This window comes from Hakea prostrata, chromosome 8, assembly GCF_041222555.1.
Source record: "Hakea prostrata isolate BN-2017 chromosome 8, UWA_Hpros_2, whole genome shotgun sequence".
Classification (NCBI taxonomy): Eukaryota; Viridiplantae; Streptophyta; class Magnoliopsida; order Proteales; family Proteaceae; genus Hakea; species Hakea prostrata.
The window spans coordinates 30,810,843-30,835,465 of NC_142607.1; the positions used below are offsets into that span (position 1 = coordinate 30,810,843).

Below are 24,623 nucleotides of genomic sequence, written 5' to 3' on the forward strand. Positions count from 1 at the left end.
TAGAGACCCCTAAACCTAGATGTGTAATTTTTTCTAAAGAGGACCCAACACAATTTAGGCTTGACTAATAAGAGAATTCACACATAAAGTTTTATATTTCTTTATAATTTCCTCTCTTTTTTTGGGTAAAATTTCTATTTAATTTCCTCCATCATTGGAAAATGTGTCCCTAAAAGAAAAAGAAAATTCATTGGAAAACACTGAGACTCTAACTAGAAATTTCCAATGAGACTCTAACCAGAAACAAAACACCTCGACTTAGGTTGTCTTACGCCAACACGGTGGAAAACTTAAACTTGTTAATAGATGTACTTTCTTTTTCTTCACACGATTTACACTTGTACCATCGTTCGGAAATCTCAAGCAGAGCAGTTTTCTCTCCCTGTCTCTGGTTTTCGATCGCTCCCTCTTCTGGTATTGGCTACTCCAGTCAACTGTTGCTGCCGAAGTATTTTATCACGACTTTGAATTATTGTAGGGTTTTTATTTTTGAATTCTGGGTTTTAGTGGTTCCCAAAGTTGTAGCCACAGGGTAAGGCTTTCGAGTGAAACGATGTCTGCTTCGACCGTCCCGATCAATGCAAATCCGGCGGTCAACGGTAACCCTTCGTTGGCTTTGGATTCTAAGCCAAATGCGAGGAGGAGGGCTGTCGTCGTTACAGAGAAGAGATCCAGTTTCAAAATGGGTGGGGAAGATGGAGTTTCTGAAGTAGGTGGGGGTGAGAAGGTGTCTGCAAGGAAAGATTTAAGTCATTTGATGAGGGGTGAGACTGGTCTTGAGAGACCCAAAGATTTGTTGCAGAAGAAGAAGAAAATTATTGATTCTACCATTTCGCCTCAGCGTACCGGGAAAGTGGGCTCGAAGCCGGAGAAGCAGTGGTGGCAGAGAGGTTTTAGTAGTTTGATTTGGAACCTTTTGTCTCTTCTTGTTGTTTTAGTTCTTGCCCAATTGGTCTGGAAAGGTTATAACTCTGAGGAAAGTGCTGTTGGTAGAGTTGGGTTGACAGATTTTGAAGGGCGGATTTCAGAGGTTGAGAGGTTTGTGAAGACGACGACTAAAATGATGCAGGTTCAGGTTGAGGTTGTGGATAGAAAGTTGACGAAAGTTGAAGATAAAGGAGTGTTTCTTGAGAACGAAATGAAGAAACTGGCGGATCGGACTGATGGAATTGACAGTTCCTTGGGCGAGTTGATAGCTGCTGGTGTCATTACCAAGGAAGACTTTAAGCGGTTTTCAGATGAGTTGAAGAAGAACACCATCCCTGAAAGGAGTGATAAAGATTGGAGTTTGGATGACATTAAGGCCTTGGCTAGAGACATTGTCTCAAACGAGATTGAAAAGCATGCAGCTGATGGGCTTGGAAGGGTAGACTATGCATTGGCCTCTGGTGGCGGCAGGGTGGTTAAGCATTCAAACCCCTACTACCCTGGAAAGCGCTTGGGTTGGTTTGCTGCAACTACTGGGCAAATTGGGGTTCATAGTGATGTGCATAAGATGTTACAGCCAAGTTTTGGAGAGCCTGGGCAGTGTTTTCCTCTGTCAGGAAGCAGTGGATGGGTTGTGATCAGGCTGAGATCTACGATTGTGCCTGAGGCCATTACACTTGAACATATTGCTAAGGTGATGTTTCTCTTATGAGTCTTCTACTTAAATTACAGTAAATGGTCATTTGAAATCTATATATGCTGCTTTTCCCGGATATACATGGAAAATAACAAAGTTTGAATTTCTTGAGTTGCATACAATAATGGATGTTTGAATTTCTAGTTTTGTTACTCATTAATTCAGTAACATGGTAGCAAAACAACCTTTTTGCAATAATCTTGTTGTGGAAATCCTGTGAGTCAAATGTTGATCCCATGAGTTAGGGCATGTGTGCCTATACTGTGCCTCTTTGATGAGTATTCAACTGGTAAGAGAACTTGATTTTGCAATGTACTAACTTGATTGACTCAAATATTTTGCTCATATGGTGTTATTATTATTTTGCAATGTACTCAACTGAACCCAATAGGAGCCTGATTTTAAGCTGATAAAAGATCAGAACAACTCAGCGGAACCCAATAGGAGTCCGATCACAAACTGATAAGAACCAGACCGAACTAAACTGCATGTTTCATGAATGTTGGTTTCTGGTTGGCCTAGTGATAGACCAAAACTGGCCCAGACCTACTTTTTGGCACTTCCTTAGTCCTGGGCTCCAGGAAGCATTCAAAGAATAAGAAACCCTTACTTAACTAAATTATAGGTCCATTGAGTAGTGATAACCCTCTGTAAAAGAGCATAAAATGGATCCAAATTGATCAAACTCAGGAAGGGGGGAAAATTTTGAGACCATCCCCAATAAGAGTCTTATTACAAAATGATAAGAAACCCGGTCAAACTGAAACAGAAACTTCTGAATGGTTGGTTTCTGGGTAGGTCTTGTAGCGGACTGAAGACTGTTTGACATCAGGGGTCCAGATGGGCACAAGGAATAAGCAAATCTTAATTAACTAAATGTTAGGTCCACTGTATAGCTTTGTCTTCACTTTTAGGAAGCAAGTTTCAAACTTGACACACCGTGTGTACAGGGGCATAAGATGGATCCCAATGGGTGCCATATCCTAACATTGAAATCTCAGCATGCATTATAAGGTCCTGATGCGGGCAGTGGTGACTGAATCTAATTAACCTGCTGGGGGACCCATCAAAGGAAGTCCACTCACTCTATGCATAAATATAAGCAGATAGGCCCCAAATTTAGTGCCTTGGGCCCTGATCAATAATGATGCTGCCCTTTAAGAAGAGTGTGAATATGTCATAATGATGACATCTATGATGTTATTATTGAAACTCCAACAATCTGTGTCACAATTGAAGAGTCAACTGTTGATATTTCAAATACTGAGGGTTGCATTGTAGAATTCGAAGTCAACAAAGTTGCAGCTGTGGGCAATGTATTTGATGAAGTAGTCGAAGAAGCCATTAGAAAGACCATGATTGACATGGAAGAGTTTGATGAACTTGACTTTGAAGGGGTTGTAGACCATTTGATACAACTAATGATGTGAAAGTTGAACACGTGGAAATTGTTATTCCACCTAAGTACTTGGAAGAGAACTTCACATCTTCTAGATTATATTCATATGTTTAATGCACTATCTGATTATTTCTACAAATTGAAGAGACTTGATCAACTTGAAGATCAGACCTACTCTGCAGAATCCGAGAGCAAATTTTTTATCAAGAAGAGGGGGGGGGGGGGGAAGGGAGCTGATATAGATGTTAAGCTTTTATGGCAAGAAATACATTAGAGAAGTTAAGACGAATAGAGTTGGTACATTTTTTAACTGACCCCTTGGCCATAGGACCCACTAGATGCTTAGCTGGACTTCTAGAAGGCCAAAACACTGTTCACGTTATTGTTCATGTGAACAGTGTCATAGGCAATCGCTGTCTTATTCTGAAAGCACTTTTTGAAGATTTGTGGGGTCTATAGCTTTGGAAGACTGAAGACTTTATTTAGTTTCTTTTCTAGCTATTTCCTAAGTATGTGAAAGTTAGATTCTTTCTTAGACTTTTAGTCTTCATACATATGGCTGAATGATAAAGCTTGGTAATTTCTAATTTCAATATCCTCATCATCTATTCTCTTGTTCGAAGCCTACTACTTCAATTTTTGAGTTGCTACTACTGTTGAGACCATCAATTAAGAACGTCTTCTATTCAAACTGTTCTGTTATATTTGATGCCTGGCATCTCACTTGAATGATGTGCCTGATCGAATTTCTGCAGTCTGTTTTGGCCGTACACCCTAGACTTATATTTCTGTCTTAATTCTTTTTTTGTTTTCCTGATTTGTGGGCTAAATGGGGCTAAGTCATCATTGATCTTAGCCTTTTCTGTGAGAGTTAAAACACCTAGGGCTGAAGGAGCCTAAGAGCTAAATCCACCTACCTCCCTCTATTCTCTTGTTCAAACCTACTGCTATCACTTGGAGTTGCTTTTGCTGTTGAGAACATCAAAGTAGATATATTTCAATCCTAAGTGACTGTTAGAAGCCTGTTGCTGCTCCTCCAATCTAACCAGATGTGTAACTGAAAATTTAGTTGATTGAATCCTCCTTCCCCCCCCCCCCCCCCCCCAAATGCACCCTTTCTTAAATCTAGTATACATTTTTTATGTTACCCAAGAAGAAAGAAAAAAAATCCATCCTTCTCCTTATTCAGCCAGCAGACCTTAAGTTTCTATTTTCAGTCCGCCTCTATACCTCTCAATCCAACCGTTGGAATTAAATGCAATTTAGGACAGTTGTTCACTGCCACAAGATCTTCAATTAAACTAGTGCTGATCGTACTTTTGAGTATTGGTGGCTCTGACTCTAAACTGATTGTTTTCTGTTTCTCTATTGTGGATTATGTGGGGCTAAGACACCCTTGATCTTAGCTTTACATTAGGCACCTTGGTCACCTTGATTGATGCAGATACATTACCAAATTTAGCTTTTTCCTTGGGAATAACACTTGGATTAGATCATTTATGTATTCGGCTTGTGATGTTGTGGAGGAAAACGGGATTTATTTCATTGGTTAAGTTAGAGTCCTATTTTGAGTTTATTTCCTTTATTATTTAACGTGGCAGTTCAATTTGGGATGCTGATAGCGTTTTTGAATAGGAGTCCTCTGGAGTAATTGGGAAACCCTTTTGTGAGTCAAAGTAGGAATATTAGAAGATCTCTATATATGCAATGTAACCCATAATCCCCCATCAATTAAAGATGATTTGATTAAATAGTATAATTTTTTAATTAGACTTTGGCGCTGGTGAGCATTGCAAACAGGAATGCTTTCCCAATTCTTATTTCTTCTGTTCTCTTCCTGCAAGAACATCTTCAATCATTGAGGCTGTTGTTCTAGAAGATTTTTGACAGTAGTAAGTTAATGTATCCCCTGCCAAATTCTTTCTTCTTTTAATCCTCTAAACCCGAATACCCAACTACCTTTGTTTTTCCTCTTTTGTTGTTTTTCCATAACCCTTGTTCCTTGTCATTAAAACCCATTCATAGCCTAATTCAACCATCAGAATTCGTTGTAAATGAACCACAGCCCATATACAACCTTCTCAACTCTCAATCCATGACATGCAAATGCACGTGTTATGTGTTTTCAAACATAAATGTTTTATTTTGAAAAATTTATATATTTTGATTTTTATGTCATGTTTTGCTGGAGTTGTATTCTATAGTGTCAATCCTATATGTTGTTCTCATAAACTTCTGGATCAAATGATGTCCAAAATTATGGATAAAAATTACTATCCGTAATTTTGATATTCAATTTTACAAAAGTTTCCATTAATAGGAAAAATTGTAGTTAATAAAAGAGATGTCTAAAATAGTTCATTGATTGTAAGTTCCATTTTCTGCATAAAACCAATTTAAGATAAGTTGGTAGTTAGTTATATGCCCAATAATTGGTTACCTTAACACAAATAAATTGTGTAAATCTGTGTACTTCATTCTGAAAAACATATCCAGAGGCCAAATAGCTGTTGTAATCTGTATCACTTAACCTATTTGGCCCTAGATTACCAAGCATACAATCAGAATTAAGTAATGGATAAATAGAACCGATAGGTGGTTTTTGAACTTCCATCATCTTGGTAGAAACTCCAGTGCTGGAATTGTACCAATTCAGCTCATTAGAAGCCATCACTGATATTCTATGCATGGTATCCAGTGTCAATAGTGAGAAATACCCTTCCAAAATTTGGTTTGGTGGTTCCAAGCATGCCCTTGTATTTTATTTTTTTCCATGTCTCTTTTATATAATCCTTCATCAGCCAAAGCTCTGTCGTTGATAATTGTCTGATGTATGGCAACCCAAGACATCCCTCACAATTTGTCAATTATATTCCAAATTCAGAATTCATGACTTTTCTGTCCTTCACTTCTAATGCCTATGCAAATAACTTTCAGTTTCTATTTGTTAACATCAAAAGCAAATATTGATTTTGATTCTCCTCCAAAGGTTAACCCATGCAAGAACCATGGACGAGTACATTATGCCCTAGAGACAATAGAGTATGAGAGGTAACTTCCATGGTCGTAATACTCGTAACACATCGTCCATGACACATGTACAAAGGAGAGGGGGGGGGGGCTGCCAAACAGGAGGCAGGAAGGAACTTTGAAGAACTAAGACCTTAGGTAACAACAATGAGCCTGTTTCTTGGGGTATCAGTAACCGGGGGATGGGGAATAGAAAGGAGTTTAGCAAAAGATCAAAATAGATGGCACTTCAAATCAAGTCTAGAGAGCGGGATTTGGAATTCCATCTTCGAAGATTGTATTCCCACCAAAGGTGATGGACAATAGCACTGAATACTAGCTTCCCAACCCGGTTGCAGATAGAATCGATTATACGAACTTAGTGAACTCTAAACCAAAAACACACATTAACCATAACAACCAACCAAAACCTTTACCTTATAAAAAACAATAGAATTTCAATTAAGTAAAATACTTTAGTAGAGTGAATTTCTCATTTGCATCCCTTAAATTGGGGCGAAACAAGAGTGTGGTCCTTATTTACCCCATATATTATCTTTGGGTCCCCTCCATTAAAGTCCACTTGAAACCAGTAATGAAATTCAAATTAAGTTCATAATATGACCAAATTATCCCTTTAAAATGTATGAAATGCCCTTAATTTAAACCCTATTTTCAAAGTTTAGCCCTAATCCTAAAATTACAATTATAACCCCCCATACCCTATTCTCAAAGAAGCGTATAGATGTCTGAGGTATTCTGCCTTTGCCTTGTCGGGAACCACCCACCACTGCCCCGGGGGGGGGGGGAACCACCCAATACTCAAGGCCCGACTTTTGTTCTATTAATAACTAGATAAATCTATGAAATTCACTTTGGTAAAGATTGGGTTTTTGACTCTCTTTCCGACTTCTACTAACCTCTCAATAAAAGGCAGTAAGCCTAGCACATCTACTTGCTCCATTATAGAGGGTTACAATTAGTTGCCAACAGAGGAGTGCAGCCTTCCTGTTCTCTATTTCTGGAGGTTGAGGTGGAGCGGATGGATGAACGAAGGATGAACTGAAAGCGGATCTTCCATCCCATGAAAATCTTTAAGTCACTTCTTCATATGGTTCCTTGGATTCATGGAGGGCAGCAAAGAAATTCCAATTGAGAAATTAAAACCCTGATTTTTTTTTTCTGGATAAACCAGTGGTAAGGAACGAAGAAAAAGAGAGAGGGAGGTTGTAGATGGTGGGGGCTGGTACGGTTGCATGAGGAGGAAGAAGAGCAAAGAAAGGTGGTGGGTGATTTCTGGGATCCCTTCACCCACTTGGATGGTTCTTTAAGAATATGGTATGGGGGTATACTTGTAATTTCAATAGTATGAGTAAGGGTATACTGGTAATTTCATTTATTTTTAATTAGTTGTGGGTAATATGGTTATTTTCCCCTCTGACGTTAACACCCTTGGAGTGTTCGTTTGAGAGGGGACCCGAACATAATATATGGGGTAATAGGGACCACACCTTAGTTTAGCCCCAATTTGAGGGATGTAAATGTAGAATTCTCTTTAGTAGAAAATCTAGGGATAAAGATGAGGAAGAATTCATTCAAAGAAGAAATATTTCCTCGGTAGGGTGAATAGATTTCACTCATGCAGCAAATCAACCCTTGTGCCACATTGTAGGAGGCTTCAACTTTGAAGTCTGTGGGGGATATAAATTTGAGAGAGATCAAAGGTGGAGAGTTTGCGACAGAGATGAAGTTGGTGTGAATTTATGTTTCTTGAGATTCTGAATAATGAAACCTTAAGACAGATTTTATTCTGGAGTCGTACTTGAGGGCATTCCAATCTCTAGAAACCCATCTGCATTGCCGGACAAGTTCATCAAGAGCCACATGAGTTAAGATGTTATAGAGCATATCATTTTGCAATGTGGTAAAGAAGATGAGATGCAGTTCTCTGCTTGTCCTTCTTTGTCTTTCTTGTTTGCTAAAGAGGAGTCCATCTCACAAGCTTCGTCTGTTGAGCTAAACCCATCATGAACCCAGAATTCCTTTTAGTGTTAAGATCAAATTTCACACATTTTTTAATATATAACCATATATAACCATAAATTTATAATTTAGGTTTTTTCTTTAATATATTTTGATTGTTACGTCATGTTTTGTGGGAGTTGGATTCTAGTGTCCATCCTATATGTTGTCTTTGTAATCATCTAATAAAAAAATGTTTAAAATTACTATCCGTACTTTTGATATTGAATTTTAGCGAAGTTTTAATTTAATAGGAACATTGTAGTTAATTGTAAGGTATCTCGAATTTCTGCACCTGTGAAAAATTCCATTGATTGTAAGCTCCGTATTCTGCAAGAAACCAGTGTATGATAAGTTTGTTACTAATAAGGCTAATAGTTGGTTACCAAATATAAGATGCCTATAGATAGATAGATTTGTTACCAATGCTAAATGCGTTTCTAGGGAGTCACATATGTTGCTCATGAGAATTCTGCCAAGCCAAATCTATCCATTGAAACCTGCTGAAATCTTAATTGAATCTTCCTCTAATCATAAGAGAAACTTGATTCAAATTTCAGATCCACCCACCTAGCCGATTTTCTGAAATTACTCTTTTACTCTTCAGTCCTAATTCTACTATGAGTCTTCCCTAACTCCAAAATTCAGGTTTGGTTCTGTATAAAATCTTGGGAAAGCGTCCCCTAGTTAAATATTTTCAATCTATAGCTACATCATCGATCATGTTGTTGGTGTCACCTTGCTTTTGAACCTTTGTCAATGCCTTGGGTCACTTAGATGCCGTGAAAGCACATATTGTTTTTTACCTGAATGGATCCTGATTAATTTTATCAGAAGATTCAATGGGTTTGAATTCATGTGAGGTTTATGGGATCTGGAAATTACCTTGCCAATTGGTTGGATACTTTTTTTTAATGTCAGACTGTGAAGTAACAGTCCTAAATATGTTGTTCAAGCTCCAAGTAACTCCACTAGGGAAACCCAGGTTCAGGTCAAAGCACCAAATTTTGAGGGTAAACTGGGATGTAGTATTGTGAAGCAACCAGCCAACAGTAAGGGGCTAAGGGCTGAAACTGGGATCGGATGAAGGTGCAAGCAACAGTAGAAAACCCTCCAAATCTCAATCAATTCTGACTAAGGGTTGCTGAGTTATGCTTAATGAGTTGCTGCAGCAAGACTAAATTGCAGGAATGGCAGTAGGTACCAATCACCGGGTAATAGAATAGCGGCCTCTGGAATTAACTGAGGACCATGAATTGGTGCAGACAAACAGTAACAGTGGTGACTTAATTTGGTTGGAAGAAAAATAGAACAGATGCTTTCACAGTTGCAGTCACAAACAAAGTACTCAAGGAGAATCAAATTCAAGTGAAGGAGAAGAGAAAATACAAGAAGAAAAATAAATAAAGATAAGAGGGGGGATTTGAGGGGCAGTAAGGGATGGCTATCTCTGCCTCTAGTTCAGCTGTTGAACATGGATTACTCCATAAGCAATGGAACCCTGCACTACAACTTTAGTTTTTATATATGTCTGTTTTTCTATTGCAATGAAAGGGTTTATTTTTAGCATGGCTAATTCTTTGCTAGAAATTGGAAGTCCCAAAAATAGAAAAAAGTAGAAACTATTAAGTAAAAACCAACCACTAAAATAGAAACTTTCTGTAAACATCAACATAGTGTCTGATTTCAGATGAAATAAAAGATACTTTGAAAAACAGAAAATAGGAATTAAACTATGCCAGGTGTGTAATGTGATGCTTCACTGAACCAACAAAGACACAACACTTCATAAAACCAGGCTGCCTGTCACAACAGTAGGATCCCACAACCTTCCTAGGCTGGCTGTGGGGCTTGTTTCTCCAGGTACATATGGACTTACAGATATGTGTCAATTTTTTGGGTGACTCACTGTTGGTGAAAAGGGGCTAAGATGCCAGTTGCGAGACAAGGGCACTTTGGAAAGAAGAGCCTCAGGATCTCGAGGAACCACCTTTTCTCTTGGAGAATGAGATTTTCTAAAAGTTATTGCTCATGTGTGTTCCATGGATGAGGTGCAAGTATAGTCACTCCTTTGGGCCTGCCGCTTGTGATCACTACTAGATACAGCTCTCTCACTTCTGCAAATTCTAGGTAATTTTTAGAGTTGCAATTCTTGGTCCAATTTTGAGAATTGGATAATTGCATTTGGATGCAATTTAGCATTTTTTTGCAATTTAGGCTGATGCAGGCCCAGGGTCAATCAAGTCACCCAAAAACCAGCAAACCAGAAGCTGTAGTGCACACTCAAGTTTGGTAGGACTAGAATTAGGGGCTAGGTTGATTTGAGGGTTATCTTTTGTCACAACCAGCATTTAATTACTGGATTTAGTGAAGTTGGTGATGTGGAAGCTGTAAGTGAAGGTTTGGGCTATTGTGAAAGCAGCTTGAATGCTGAATTTGAGGTTTTCAGCAAATAAAGGTTAGGGTTTTGGGTTTTAAAAGGAGAAGATGATGGAAATTTGAGATTTAAAGTTGGAATTAGGGCTGGGGATCTGGTCCAAGTATTCTGGAGGCTGTGATGCGTATTCTATGGTGGGAAGGTTGTTTCTTGAATATTTAGTTTTACATGTTGTATGGTAACGTCCTTGTTTCTTGTTTCTTGCGTTTTTCTGCATTTTGGAACAGAAATAGTCCAAAATATGTATTGGCAATTCGGTTTGTTTCCTTTCTTTTTCCCCTCCCATTTTTGAAACAAACCGGGACTTTGCCACAGTTTTGAGCCCACTATGAAAAAACACCAAATTGGTGTTTCTCACAAAAAAAAAAGCTTTTCTTGAAAAGGTAGATGGCATTCTTGTCCTTTTGACATTAGAATATAATCTCCTATTGTGATACCCAAAAACTCAAAAGTTTCTTTCGTGTTTCATTTGTTTGTTTTGTTACAGAAACGTTTTTTCCCCCCCCCCCGTGAAACCACACATGATTTCAACACCTAGAGATAGTGAAAATTCATAAAAACAGGAAAAACTGTTTCTCACCTAAGAACATGGAAATGGAGCAGCATTACCATACAACCCCTTAGTGAAGCTAGGGTTTTTATGGTTATCTAGGTAACAGCATGGATTGTGCAATGGGGAGAATATATTTTAGAGGGGTTTTGGGGTTGATCTCCAATGAAATTTGATGGTGGAACTAGGTTGTAGAGGGTTTTTAGTGGCTTGGGTTTGTAAAAAGTTGAAATTGGAAAAAGGGGATTTAGGCTATGAGAAGCCAAAGGATTACAAGAAGAAATGGGGTTGGGGATAATTCATCTTACTGTTGTCAAAGATCTTCTTGAATATCATGTGATGGTTGAAGATGTTATTGGCAAGAAGAAAAGCCAAAGAAGAGAATAAAAGTGAAGAAATACGGTTTCAGATATTAAACTTGTATGGATTCCTCAGCAGCATCAAACTTTTGGAACAATCCAAAGAAATGTGAACAATTACAAAAAAGAAAGAAAAAGGAGATCAAAGATTACACAAAAATTTAATGTGGTTCATGCACCAATGCCGTGTGCTTTAGAAGAAGATTACAATGGACCTCTCAAAATACACAAGAATAGCATTACAAGCTCTCCCCCCCAAACCCCAAGTCAATCACTGCTCATCTTATTGTGCTTTACAGGAGAATGTTAGGGCATATAAGTAATAACTCAATGGGTTGATCCATCAGGTTGGATTGTACCACACCAATCCCCTACTTTCACTACATCAATAAAGCCAGCCCAGCTGTAAAAAACCTGAGGTCTATAGAACCAACGCATGGCCTAAAATAAAGTTTAGGTGGCCCAATAGACTTATTGGACATTATTAATGGAAAAGAAGGCAGTGAAGAAGAGCTGAATAGACTATGGTTGTCAAAGCGTCCGCCTAGGCGGTTTTCCAACTACTTAATTGACGTGCTGTTTTTTTACCACTTTTTCCCTAGGAACTACCGCTTTGTCGCCTTGTGCGCCTTATTGCCGCCTAAATGCTAAAGCAGCCATTTTTTTGCCATTTTGTTTATAGTTTTTTTTTCTTCTTAATTTTGTTTTTTAAATCAAAATTTATTCTACAAAGCCGTTTATAAAATTTAATACTTAGTCATTTTGAATTCGAGGCCTAAACTGCAAAGGAATTCCGAGGCCCAAAATGATGTCCGTTGGCAACAGAATGTGAAGCATGAGCCATAATAAACGTCGAGAATCAATGAATCAGTAAATGGACAATGACTTGAAAATTGGAATAATGAGATCTATTTTTTTGGATAAATGTGATTATTCAATGTTTATTTAGCTTATTATAGAAAAAGTTGTTGTATTGAAAAGTAGTTTAATAATAGTTGCATTGAAAAAATTTGACCCAACTGCTTTGGCTGCCTTATTGCCACCTAGGCATTGCATTGTCGCCTATTGCCAGGCGGAGGCCCCAACTGCTTTGGTCACCTTACCGCTTTGACAACCATGGAATAGACGTGTGGAAAGACCGGAATTCCCCCACCAAAATTGAGTACAGAATTGGTAGAATGCTTTTTCTGCTGGTTTGTTGTTGTCCTGAACTCTTGGCCAGTCCTCATTGTGGTCTGACTTTAAGATTTGTCTTGTAGAATTGGAGTCAAAGATTGCCATTTCCAATCCCAACTCTTGGCTAGAACTGAGAATTAAAATTTTATCCAAAAATAACTATTATGGTGGTGCAAGTAAAAATTTGAATCATATTCAAACATGATCTTTTTGTCCCTTCTGGAGTGCGGGCCTTGTCATCTTGTTATAATCTAAAAGGGAAGTGATTTTGACAACAGCAGTAGTCAACAGCAAACTTAGAACAAAATCAACAGAAGAACTCTGGAAATGATGTTGTACACAGAAGCACTAATGGTTAGAACTCTGCCAAGCATATTGTACTGCCCAGCTATTTGTGGGAATCATTGTTATGAAATTAACCAAGGACCTCAATTACCTAAACAACAAAAACAACTGTGGTTATACTAGGACAGCAAACACCTGTGCAGACCAAGGTTGCAGGCCACTGAATAACTAAATCACTCAAGATCCAGGTCACCAAATAACTGATAATTATGGTCAAAGAAAACTTACATTACTAGAGGAAGGGTGGGAGATATGTATGGGTCCTTAATGCCTTGTTCAAAGTGATTGGCCTTTTGTCCTCTTAGGTCTGCCCCTCAAATTTATGTTGTGTGCACAATTGTGCAATTTTCATCAAAACTACTCTCTCATGTAATGGCTTATAAACTCGGTTAATTCTAACACCAGTCCCCCAAAATTTGATAGTATATAAAGTCACTCATGCTCATATCGAAGCGGATATGTGGCCACCCAAGATGATGCACTCCTGTGGTCAATGCATGTGTGCACCCGGGGGGGGGGGGGGCAAAGAAAAAAGAAAAAAAGCCCCCAAAAATGGAAATTTTTTTGTTTCATACCAAGATAAAAATAAAATTTAAGGTGAGTTTGAGGTTATGGCCTGTCTTGTTCTGTATGTTACCATTGATGGATGTTGTTTGCCATGTTGATTTCATATTTAAAGTAAAAGAGGCCCAAAAGTGCAAGAATTTTCCAATCCATGTTTATAATGCTGATGCCACTTTGTTTTTGCTTGTGGCCTGCAGAGTGTTGCCTATGACAGATCAAGTGCCCCAAAGGATTGCCGGGTTTCTGGGTGGCTACAAAAGCGCGATAGTGATCCATCCATAGAACCTGAGATGTTTCTACTGACAGAGTTCACTTATGACCTTGAGAAGAGCAACGCACAGACTATTGAGGTCGATTCGACAAGTTATTCAGGACAACCCATCAACATGATCAGGTTCGACTTCACATCCAACCATGGAAGCCCATCCCACACATGCATCTATCGCTTGAGGGTACATGGTTATGAACCTGAATCTGTCGCAGTCTTGGCATCAACTACTCATTCCTGAGAAAGACTTACACCCACAACCATAATTCTCGTCTGCACTCCATTTTGTAATATTAGATTTCCTTTTTTTAATTTTTATGGGTAGTTATTGGTTCTGTTTAATATTGCTTTTTCCTCTTCTGTGCAACATGAAATTCCCTTTTTCTTTTCTACCTGTAGAACATTCCTTTGTTGACAATGTAAATCTGTCTGTACGTTCATCAGTTATCCCTGTCTCAAGAGAGATTTTTAATTTATGCCTCCCTAGTCAATGACATCTTCTAATTGAAGCAGCTGCAATTTTTTTGTCTTTATCAAATCCAGAAGTGCATATCAAATATTTTTGTCTTTATCAAACGGTTAATTTTATGCCATTCTCAATGCCATCAATGATGAATCTGTTCAGCAATTTTTTTACACAATCTTGTAAAGTTTGGATCCTCTTCTTGGAGGGGCTCTCTCAATGAGTGTCTAACGAGATATAGGATTCTGTCACGCATAACATTGTAATCTAGGGGTTTGGATAAATTATATGCCAAAATCTTACAATTCATTGGTCCATGGACCAAATTAGTAGTTTGTGGTATACAAAAATGATGAAATAATACATAAATTTACAATCCCTAATAGGTCCTTCAACTAGCATTACTCTAAAGAATGTTCAAGAGAGTGGAAAGGAGATCACCATGATCAAATTGGATATCGCCTTCATAAGGTATAGGTATTCTGCAAGAAAGTCAGCTCCTTGTTTCAGCTCCTGACTTGATGCACGAAGATACATTGACAAATAGGCTCCTTCAAGCTCCATATCTCTTCCAAGAGATGACTAATATGCCACGGAGCTTGATAAACTTTCAATATCATCAAAGTTGCTTCCCTCAAAGTCATCAAATCTGCAGAAAATGCATATCGAGAGATTGTTACACTACCCATGTAATGCTTAAATTGTTTTTCTTTTTTGCAAAAAACTAGCAATTTTCAAGTCATTAATCTTATTATCTGTTTGGTTTTTTGGGGGGGGGGGGGGGGGGGGGGGGGGGGGGGGGGGGGGGGGGGGGGGGGGGGGGGGGGGGGGGGGTTTTTTTTTTTTATTTTTGTGTTTTTGGATTTATAATACAATTCCTCCAAATTTTGTCAGCTACCTTGATAATGAATTGGAAAAGAGATTATGTGCTTCTAACACACTGGTGACAACCTCTTATGTCAAAACAACGAGTCCAAGGAAGTCATGGTTTGAACCTCCATCTCTACCACACATTTCCACACAACTTCGATTCTCCCCTCCCACTAGCCTGTGGGCCCCCATTGCTATGATTGGTTTTATGATGAAAAAATTAAAAGTTGGTAAAGATATCAATAAATTGCACGTGTGCAAAATCAAAACAACTTACAACCAAGAACAGATCCCATATTAGTATTATCATCCAATAGGAAAAAGCTAGATTTTTTTCACGAAGAGCACAAAGGCCCTTAGGGCAAAAATTGTAGATTCATCTTTACTTGACTTTCACCTTATATCATGCTTAGCTTAACCTTCTACCCTCCACTTTGTTCATCTTCTTCATTTCTTGTGTCATCACATGTTACTCTAGGCTATCATCATAACTGTATGTCTCTAATTAGGGTTTCTGCATTTATGGTGGTTTATATTCCCCAAAGTTCCTTCGATTATGCTACAATCTTCTAGAGAGATGAATTAGGAACTAAATAGTTATGTTGAAAATACTAGAGGGAATAGTAAAACTAATGATTGAGAGAGTAATGAACTTATTATTCTATTTTTGCTTTCTTTTTTCGGTAAACGGGAATTAATGGGTGAATGGGTTGTGAAAGTGCAACGTTAGATTGGAATCTTTATTGATGGAGGGTAAGCACTAGATTACAATATGCCAACGCAGATCTATTCTAGTGGTGAAACCAACACCTCTTAGTGAAGAGATCGTGGGTTCTACTCTTGCTAAGGCATATTAATATTCCCATCCCCTAGCTTAATAAGCCCTTTGTACCAAAAAAAAAAAAAAAAAAAATCCTTTTTGGTTGAGGGAAAGCGATGGATTATAATATCTCTTCATGCATTTCATTTACAGGAGTGAATGGAAATTAATAAGTGAATAGGATGGGATGGAAACGTGTAATGTTCGATTGGAACCTTTATTACTGATATAAGGTAAGCGTTGATTACAATATCTTATCATACGTTTCATTTACATGATGGGCATCGTTTGTTTGCTAGATAAAAATATGTGGGAAAAATAAAACATGTAGAACTTATATGAAGTGGGGTGGGAGAATAGAAAATGAAAGGAAAGAATTTTACGAAAAAGTTGCAAGTTGCAAATGTGGGTCCCACATTTATCATATTCTTCACTTTCCTATAAAGTCTCACTAATTTAGTGAGACTTTAAAAGAGCGTGGGATAGGAAAAATAGGATGTCATGTTTGCAAACAGGGTTCCTTAAATCAATGAAGTTTGTCTGCTAACTTTCTCATCTCATTGAATCAAAGAAATCGTGATTTAGAAATTTGTGAAAAAAATTACTTTTTCTACCCCTTTTTTCCACCCCACTTCAAATTCTTTTAAACAAACGAGAACTGAGTGAATGGGACAGGAAAGTGTAACGTGGATTCAATGGGATGGAAAAATGTAATGTTAGATTGAAATCTTTATTCATTGAGGGTAACCGTTAGACTACAATATTTCATACATTAGATTGTAATCTTTATTGATTGAGGCTAATCGTAGGATTACAGTATCTCATCATGCATTTCATTTACATGACTGAGTGGGATGAGAAAATGTAATGTTAATGATGAATGCCCCTCCAATGGCTTTAGTTTCCTTGGGAGATTTCTTCATGATGTCATTATAGGAAAGAATCTGCATGCCACGTCAATGATTGTGAAACCCTTAGGATCCTAATCGAAAATCCATCTTATAGGTCTGATAACCTAAAATGCTAGTAGAAGATAGTTGTGGGCCATCTAAGTAGAGACCATTGGATCGGAACTAGAACCAATGGATATTGATGGGACATGATGAATAATTTGGTATTTTGCTGAATTTTGGAAAGAGATCTGACATGAACACAGATGGACTGAGAGAATGGATTAAGAGCTCACAAATTACACATTTGGAAAGTCCTCAAGTCTAGTAAGACTCTTTGGCGGGGTGTGCAAAGCGGTATGAAGGCGCCATGAAGTAACCACCTTGAGAGACCCCTCCTGGTGGAATTCTAAGTGTAGGGTTAATTGGTTGGAGTTGTTCTGAGCAACCACCCCTAGTGTCCACAAGTAAAAAAAGGCAAACGAGTTTTTTATTTTGTGCCCTATTTAATTCATCATCTCCTTAAAATGTACTAATTTATTGTCTAGCCGTTAGATAACTCCGGTACGTGTCAGAGAAGTCATTTCGGAGAAGAAGGAAGTCGAGTATCCGGTCCTAATAGTGATTCATGATCGGTTCCGCAAGTTTGAAGATAAGATGTATTCCCCAACTTCTATGTTCATCTCTTTTGATATTTTGGATGAAGGAGATCAATGATGGAAGATCAATTCAATCAATGAAACCCTAACCTTGATTAGATTTAGATAGAAGAGTAATTCTCCAATCACTCTAAGTGCTGAATTTTCCTTCATGGGATGATCTTTGAGAAGACTTAATTTGTGATCTTTTTAATTCGTCATTAGATTTGAGATCTAGGGTTGTTTGTGGTGTCAAACCATGTTTGGGGAAGGTTTTGAGGACCTTGGGTGATCTGGAATTCGTCGGAAGCAAGATAGCTATGCCAACAAAGACCTCACTGGATTGCTGCTCACGCACCCAATAGGGTAGCCCTGACGACCACCCGTTCACGTTGGCGCCACCTCCCCTATTCTAACTTTAGTCAGAATGGGTGTGCTTGATAGGTAGGACCACCCGAGCAATCAACCACCCCCAACTCCCCCCCCCCCCCTTATTGCCTAGGTTTTGAATCTAAGTTTTGATCAATGATTCTCTGATGTATTTCTAACTTAAACCATGAATTATCTAGGGTATTTTTGGACATGTTAGGCCATCCTTGAGAATTTTTGGAAAGGTTATGCTCTACTTATCAAGTGAGGGAATGCAACTATGTATAAGGCATGATTTATTACTAAATGTCTATGATGTGCAATATACTATTTCAACATGTTTCTTTTATATTTAGATATATCTGCAATTATCTAGAATTATGGCTTATCTTTAATTTGTTGAATCATGTTGTGCTATGGATTGAGTGTGGGATAACTAAATGTTGCATGGACTTGACCATCGCCCTCGGAACCTTAGAATGGTTGTGTAGTTATGATGCATATGTAGGATGTCTATTTGCATTGGTTAGGGAAACCCCCATCATGTCATTACTCTATTGATGTGAGTAATGAGGCCAAGTGACTCATGATAGCAATATTGGGTTAGTGGGCGCCCAACACCAATAACTAATCCCTAAGGGGACACAAATATACCATAGGGGCCATTCATTGGTATTAGTTGCATATGGTAGGGTTGGGCACGTGGATGCTCAAGATCGATAACCAACCCGTGAAAGAACACGAGGGTTCCCCCCCCCCCCCCCCAATCACATGTGGATGATCAACCTCCAAATATCCTCTACAATTCTCATGATATACTAGAGAAGGCCAGTTTCCCCATTCACAACTTGAACAACATTGAGAGAATCACACTGAAGCTCCATTGTGCTAAAGCCACACCTCACGGTCTTTAACAAGCCTGCTCTCATCCCCTGCAGCTCACATATAAGAATGTTGTCTTCTAATGAAGCAACTGCAAGTGCAAAGAGATGACATTCCCTATGTGATCCCTTCCAATCGCCCCATACCCTCCCTTCTTGTTAGACACCGACCCATCACTATTCACAGCCAACTAGCCCTCAGGAGGTCGCAGCCAATGATGGGCTGAAGCTGAATAATTCAATAAGGAACAAGTAATGTTCCAACAATCAAAGAAGGCTCTACTACCTGCCCATTACAATATCTCATCATATAACATTAGATTGAAAAGTTTATTGGTTGAGGGTAAGCATTAGATTACAGTATCTCATCATGCGTTTATACGAGTAGATGGGATAGGATGAGAATTAATGAATGAATGGGATGGGAAGGTGTTACATTCGATTGGTTATTGATTAAAGGTAAGCGTTGGACTACAGTATCTCATCATACGTTTCATTTACTAAGTGAATGAAAATTAAAGAGTGAATGGAACGGATGGGAGAATTAATGGGATGGAAAAGTGTAACATTAGATTGAATGGGATGGGAAAGTGTGGAAGCTGAGTTGTTAGTTTCGTCCTCCTCAACGGAGTGATATTGAAGCAAGTGTTTCCTTCTGGTAGCCATGAGATTCAACCTCTCACAATCCTCCTCCCCTCTCACCTTCAATATTCCCCTCCTCTCCTCATCGTTCCTCTCCCACCTCCCCACCAACCCACCGTGCTCCTCTGATTTTGGATCCAGAAGAAGAGGATCTCTTAGACCAACATGCTGACCTGGTTCTGATGAGTAAAATACTGAACGGTAGACCGTTTCGTCTCCAGGCCGTCACTGATGGTCTCATTAAGGCTTGGCATCTCCTTCATGGTGTTCACATGACACATGTATCGGAAAATTGTTTTTCATTTCAATTCAAACACAGACTAGATGTTGAAAATGTGTTGATGGGAGAACCGTGGGTTGTAGCTGGAAATCTGATGGTGTTGGAACAATGGTCGGGTAGTGGAATCTGCAAATTTCAATTTACTAACATATGGATTCAGATCTATGACGTCCCTTTTAAGTTGTTAACATTAGAAATGGGTTGAAAGTTGGCTAAGCGAGTTGGGTCACCTCGAAAAGTTATGATTATCAATGGGAATGGTGGAGCTAATTGGAGGAGTTTCTTGCGGTGCCGAGTACAGATTGACATTAATCAACCTTTGCAAGCTGAAATTGAAGTCCAGTGTAGGGATGGTAGCATGATGTTGTTTCCTATTCAGTATGAAAGACTCCCATTATTCTGTGCTTTTTGTGGCTGTATTGGGCATGAAGATTTGAGATGCCAAACTCTTTTTGATGCGAAGCGACACCATTCAAGAAACCATGGATGATGTAATGTTAGTTCTTGTCCACAAGCACCAAAATCTTACTTGGCTACAAAACTGAGAGCCACCATTCCTTCCCCACGGCAAATAGAACAAGCTCCTACCATTTCAGAAGAAGAAGTGCTTCAAATTGAGTCACCGCTCAGGCACCGGAGTTGAGAGAGACGAGGGAACATCACGTCAATCAAGCGCAACAACCCACTGCACTGCAGTACCAACTATTGCCAGCTGCCAACCAAGCATTGGTTGTTAATGACAACCCTCTGCATTCAAGCACAACCCCAGCCCCCAATTTAGGTCTGTCCATTTCCATATCCCCAACACATGCTGTCATTGACGCTTCTCAGGTCTCATCACCCCAAATTTCAGCTGAACCCATTGATAACGCTTCAAATCCTCAAGGTATGAGCCCGCTTTCCATTTCCACTCAGATCCTTGAATCACTACAACAACACATATCTCAAAACCCTTCTTCTTTACATCAAATTATGTCCCTTTTGCCCATGTTGGCCAATGTTTCAGTTAACCAGGCCCATCATAGCCCAACCCATGTTGCATTTACCCAACCCATATCAAGTCATGAACTCGTTGGAACTAATAATATGTTATTTTCTAATATTCACTCAACCTCATTGGAGCCCACGATCATAGCCCATACACATTCCCAAACTCCTTCCTCAGCTCTTAATAACCAAGTCCTTGCTTCGACCTTCATCTATCATTTATCTGCCCTCTCCAACCCTAATGGTCTTCCCTCTTCCATGACTAAGCAAGTAAACTGTCCTGCTAATTCCTCTACATATGCTAGACAAGCTGATACACCCACTCAATCTCGACCTACCTTTCCTTCAAGATCTGTGAGTAGAGTCAAAAGAAAAAGCAGGTCTTCCCTGATGACAATGTGGCAATGGAATACGATGCAACTGATTCTGAAAATGAGGAGCATTTTTTACTGTGCAACCCCTTGGTGGTTGGGGGAGATCAGCCCCAAGGGATCCCATGAAGCTTCTATCATGGAATTGCCAGGGTATTGGAAGCCCCCTGACAATTCCTTCATTAATGCGGCTTTCAAGGAGTATCAGGCCTGATATTGTCTATATTATGGAAACACGAAGCTCAATTAAGAAGGTCTTTCCTCTGTGTAAGAAATTGAAGATGAACCATCAGTTCTCAGTTCCTTCTATTGGTAAAGCAAGGGGTTTAACAGTAATTTGGAATGAAGAGGTGGATCTTAAGGTGTTATATGTTGATAAACACATAATTGACACTCATGTCTGTCCTAAATCTGAACCCAGCTTTTTCTTGACTTTTGTGTATGGTGATCCAGTCAAGAAGAAAAGGCCTGAAGTATGGAAAAGGATTGAAAATCTTGGTAAGAATCGGAAGGACAATTGGGTTTGTGTTGGGGATTTCAACTCTTTCCTCCAATGGAAAGAAAAGCAAGGAGGTCTACAAAAAGATTCTGGAGATATCTACAAATTCCCGGCGGTTTTAAATGCTTGTGCATTGTCTGAATTAAATCTCAAGGACCCATGTTTACATGGTCTAACAGAAGAAAAGGTGAAGCTAATATTAAAATTAGACTTGATCGGGTATTAGCAAATGATGTCTGGGAGCGGACATTTGATAATGCTGAAGTCAGAGTTCATGCCGCAGTTGGGTTCGATCATTCCCCAGTAAGCCTTGATACGATTGGTCTTTTTCCTAAAGGCACTAGACCGTTTAAATTTGAAGCGATGTGGCTAACACATGATCAATGCTCCTTAGTGGCCTCTCAAGCTTGCAAATCCTAGTTCTTGGTTCAGCCGAACATGTATTACAACAGAAAATTAAGAGTTGCCAACATAAATTTAAAGATTGGAATCGAAGGGTGTTTGGTAGGGTAACCAAGGAAATTGAGGAGCTGATTCGTGAACTAGAAATACTGCAAGATGCCCCATCTTTTGAGTTGAATCAAGCTAGGGAGAAGGAAATTCAGGAGAAGGTCAAAACAACATATCTTAGTGATGAAATTTTTTGGCTCCAAAGGTCAAAACAACATTGGGCAAGAGAAGGGGATAGGAATTCTAAGTTTTTCCACAATTGTACCGTACAAAGGAGGAAGAGGAATAAGATTTTAGCTCTGAAACGATCTGATGGCTCATGGACTCACTCTCCAAGTGAGATCAAACATCTTCTCCAAGAGCAGTACAATAATATCTTTTCCTCGGAAGTCATAGATGAAGAGGCATTGAACTTAGCTCTTTCGGCCATTACTCCTTCACTCACACAAGAAGCTAATGATCATCTTTGTGCTATTCCATCTGAAGAGGAGATTAAAGCAGCAGTAGACACAATGGCCCCCTTGAAGGCTCCAGGACCGGATGGGCTTCCTCCAATCTTCTTCCAAAAATTCTGGAATCTGGTAAGCCATGATGTGTGCAAATTTGTTATTGAATTTTTCAATACTGGTACCATGCATTCAGAGTCCAATGTTACTTACATTTGCTTGATACCCAAGGTGGACCATCCTAAAACAGTTGACCAATTTAGGCCGATTAGCCTATGTAATGTGACCACAAAAATGGTGTGTAAAATTCTGGCCACTGGGTTAAAAGGATATTTGGACACTTAGATCTCCCCTTCCCAATCTGCATTTATACCTGAGAGACTTATATCTGATAATGTTTTGATGGCCCATGAAGCTTTTCATTATGTTAGGAGGGAAAAGAAGGGTAAAAAAAGATTGATGGCCATTAAACTTGATATGAGGAAGGCTTACGATAGGATGGAATGGAGATTCATCAAGAAAGTGATGTTGGCAATGGGGTTTTCAGATAAGTGGGTGCACATGGTCATGTCTTGTATTACCACTGTTTCTTATAGCATTTTGGTCAATGGTCAGCCCCAATCTGCCTTCACACCCTCTAGGGGCATCAGGCAAGGGGACCCTCTTTCCCCCGCTATCTTCGTATTGTGTTCTCAGGCCCTTAGTGCTATGCTTCTTGAAGCTGAGAGGAGCAATTTTATTCATGGTATCAAGGTCAGAAATAGGAGCTCCCCCCTCACTCATCTACTATTTGTGGATGATAGCCTCCTGTTCGTTGAAGTAGGTATTGAAGAGATTCATAACTTGAAGGCTTGTTTGGATTTCTATTGTTTAGCTAGTGGCCAAAGTATTAATCTCCAGAAGTCCTCTCTCTCTCTTTTAGTCCCAACACTCCACCTAAAATTAAGAGATGGTTTTCCCGGATTCTTAAAATTTCTTATGGAGGGGCCCAAAAAGTATCTTGGTTTACCAGTTGAGTTTGGAATATCCAAGAAAGAGATCTTTAAAGAAATAGAAGAGAAGACTCACACAAGAATGCAGGGGTGGAAAAGTAAATTGCTGTCACATGCAGGTAAGGAAGTGATGATCAAATCTGTAGCCCTATCTAGTTTTAATTATGCGGCCTCCCATTTTAAACTTCTTGTGTCTCAATGTAAGAAACTCAAGAGTGCTATTACTCACTTCTACTGGAGTAATAGTGAGGAGAAGAACAAGTTGTGCTGGGTTTCTTGGGACAAGATGAGTAGATCGAAAGAAAAAGGGGGGCTGGGATTTAGGGATCCATTGATACAAAATAAGGCTTTTTTGGGGAAATTGGCATGGAGATTGTGGAGAAATCCTTTATCTTATTGGGCTAGATTCTATAAACAGCTCTACTTCCCACATTGTAATTTTCTTGAGGCTCCTATTGGATCTAAATCCTCTTGGGCTTGGAAAGGTATTATAGAAGGAAGGAAGGTGCTTAAAAGTGGATTAATTTGGAAGATTGGCGAAGGGGACAAGGTTCGGATATGGGAGGATCAGTGGATACCGAAGAATGAAGGTACAAGATAATTCATCAGTCTTATAGGTGTGATCAAGTGACTTGGGTTGCTGAACTCATTGACCAACAGTCTAGATCTTGGAATGAGAATCTTCTTAGAATGTTGTTTCATGAGGAAGATGTGAAGGCTATAATGAAAATTAGACTAGCATTATTCCCAAAAGATGATGTTCAGATTTGGGGACCTGCTAAAAATGGAGTATATTATGTTAAAACAGCTTATCACTTTTTGTGTAATCAAGTAGATGGGTGGGGAAATCAATTAGACGGGGCTGCACTTCAACAGTCCCATATAGCTACGGCTGTGTGGAAGGCTATCTGGAAAGTTAACCCCCCCCCCCCCAAATTACAACATTTTCTTTGGAGAGCCTTATTGGGTGGGTTGGCCACTTCTGCTGACCTTAGACATCGTCAAATTCAGGTGGATCCACAATGTCTTAGATGTGGAAAGGAAGGGGAGGATATTGAACATATATTGCTGAATTGCCCTTTCGCTAGAGTTGTATGGTTTTCTTCCAAGCTAGGTTTTGCTGCTCCTTCATCTAATCTTTCTTTCTCTGGTTTTATTGAAGCATGGAGGACAAGCAGAGGACAAGCAACTTTGGGAACAGGTCTCTGGTCTAGCTACTTTCATCTGTTGGGGATTATGGAAAGCTAGGAACAACTTGCTATTTAACGGTTC

General features: G+C 39.1%; 2 protein-coding genes across 2 annotated transcripts; both read left to right on the plus strand.

Moving 5' to 3' along the window:
* Positions 1-247: 247 nt before the first annotated feature.
* Positions 248-14,357, plus strand: LOC149007540 (SUN domain-containing protein 2-like). The gene is made up of 2 exons (XM_089166315.1): positions 248-1,621; positions 13,683-14,357. The coding sequence occupies exons 1-2, from the start codon at positions 554-556 to the stop codon at positions 13,992-13,994; spliced, it is 1,380 nt and encodes a 459-aa protein (XP_089022441.1). The 5' UTR covers positions 248-553; the 3' UTR covers positions 13,995-14,357.
* Positions 14,358-21,089: 6,732 nt separating this feature from the next.
* On the plus strand, positions 21,090-21,689 carry LOC149007541 (uncharacterized). The gene has a single exon (XM_089167095.1). The coding sequence runs from the start codon at positions 21,090-21,092 to the stop codon at positions 21,687-21,689; it is 600 nt and encodes a 199-aa protein (XP_089023221.1).
* The last annotated feature ends 2,934 nt before the right edge of the window (positions 21,690-24,623 follow it).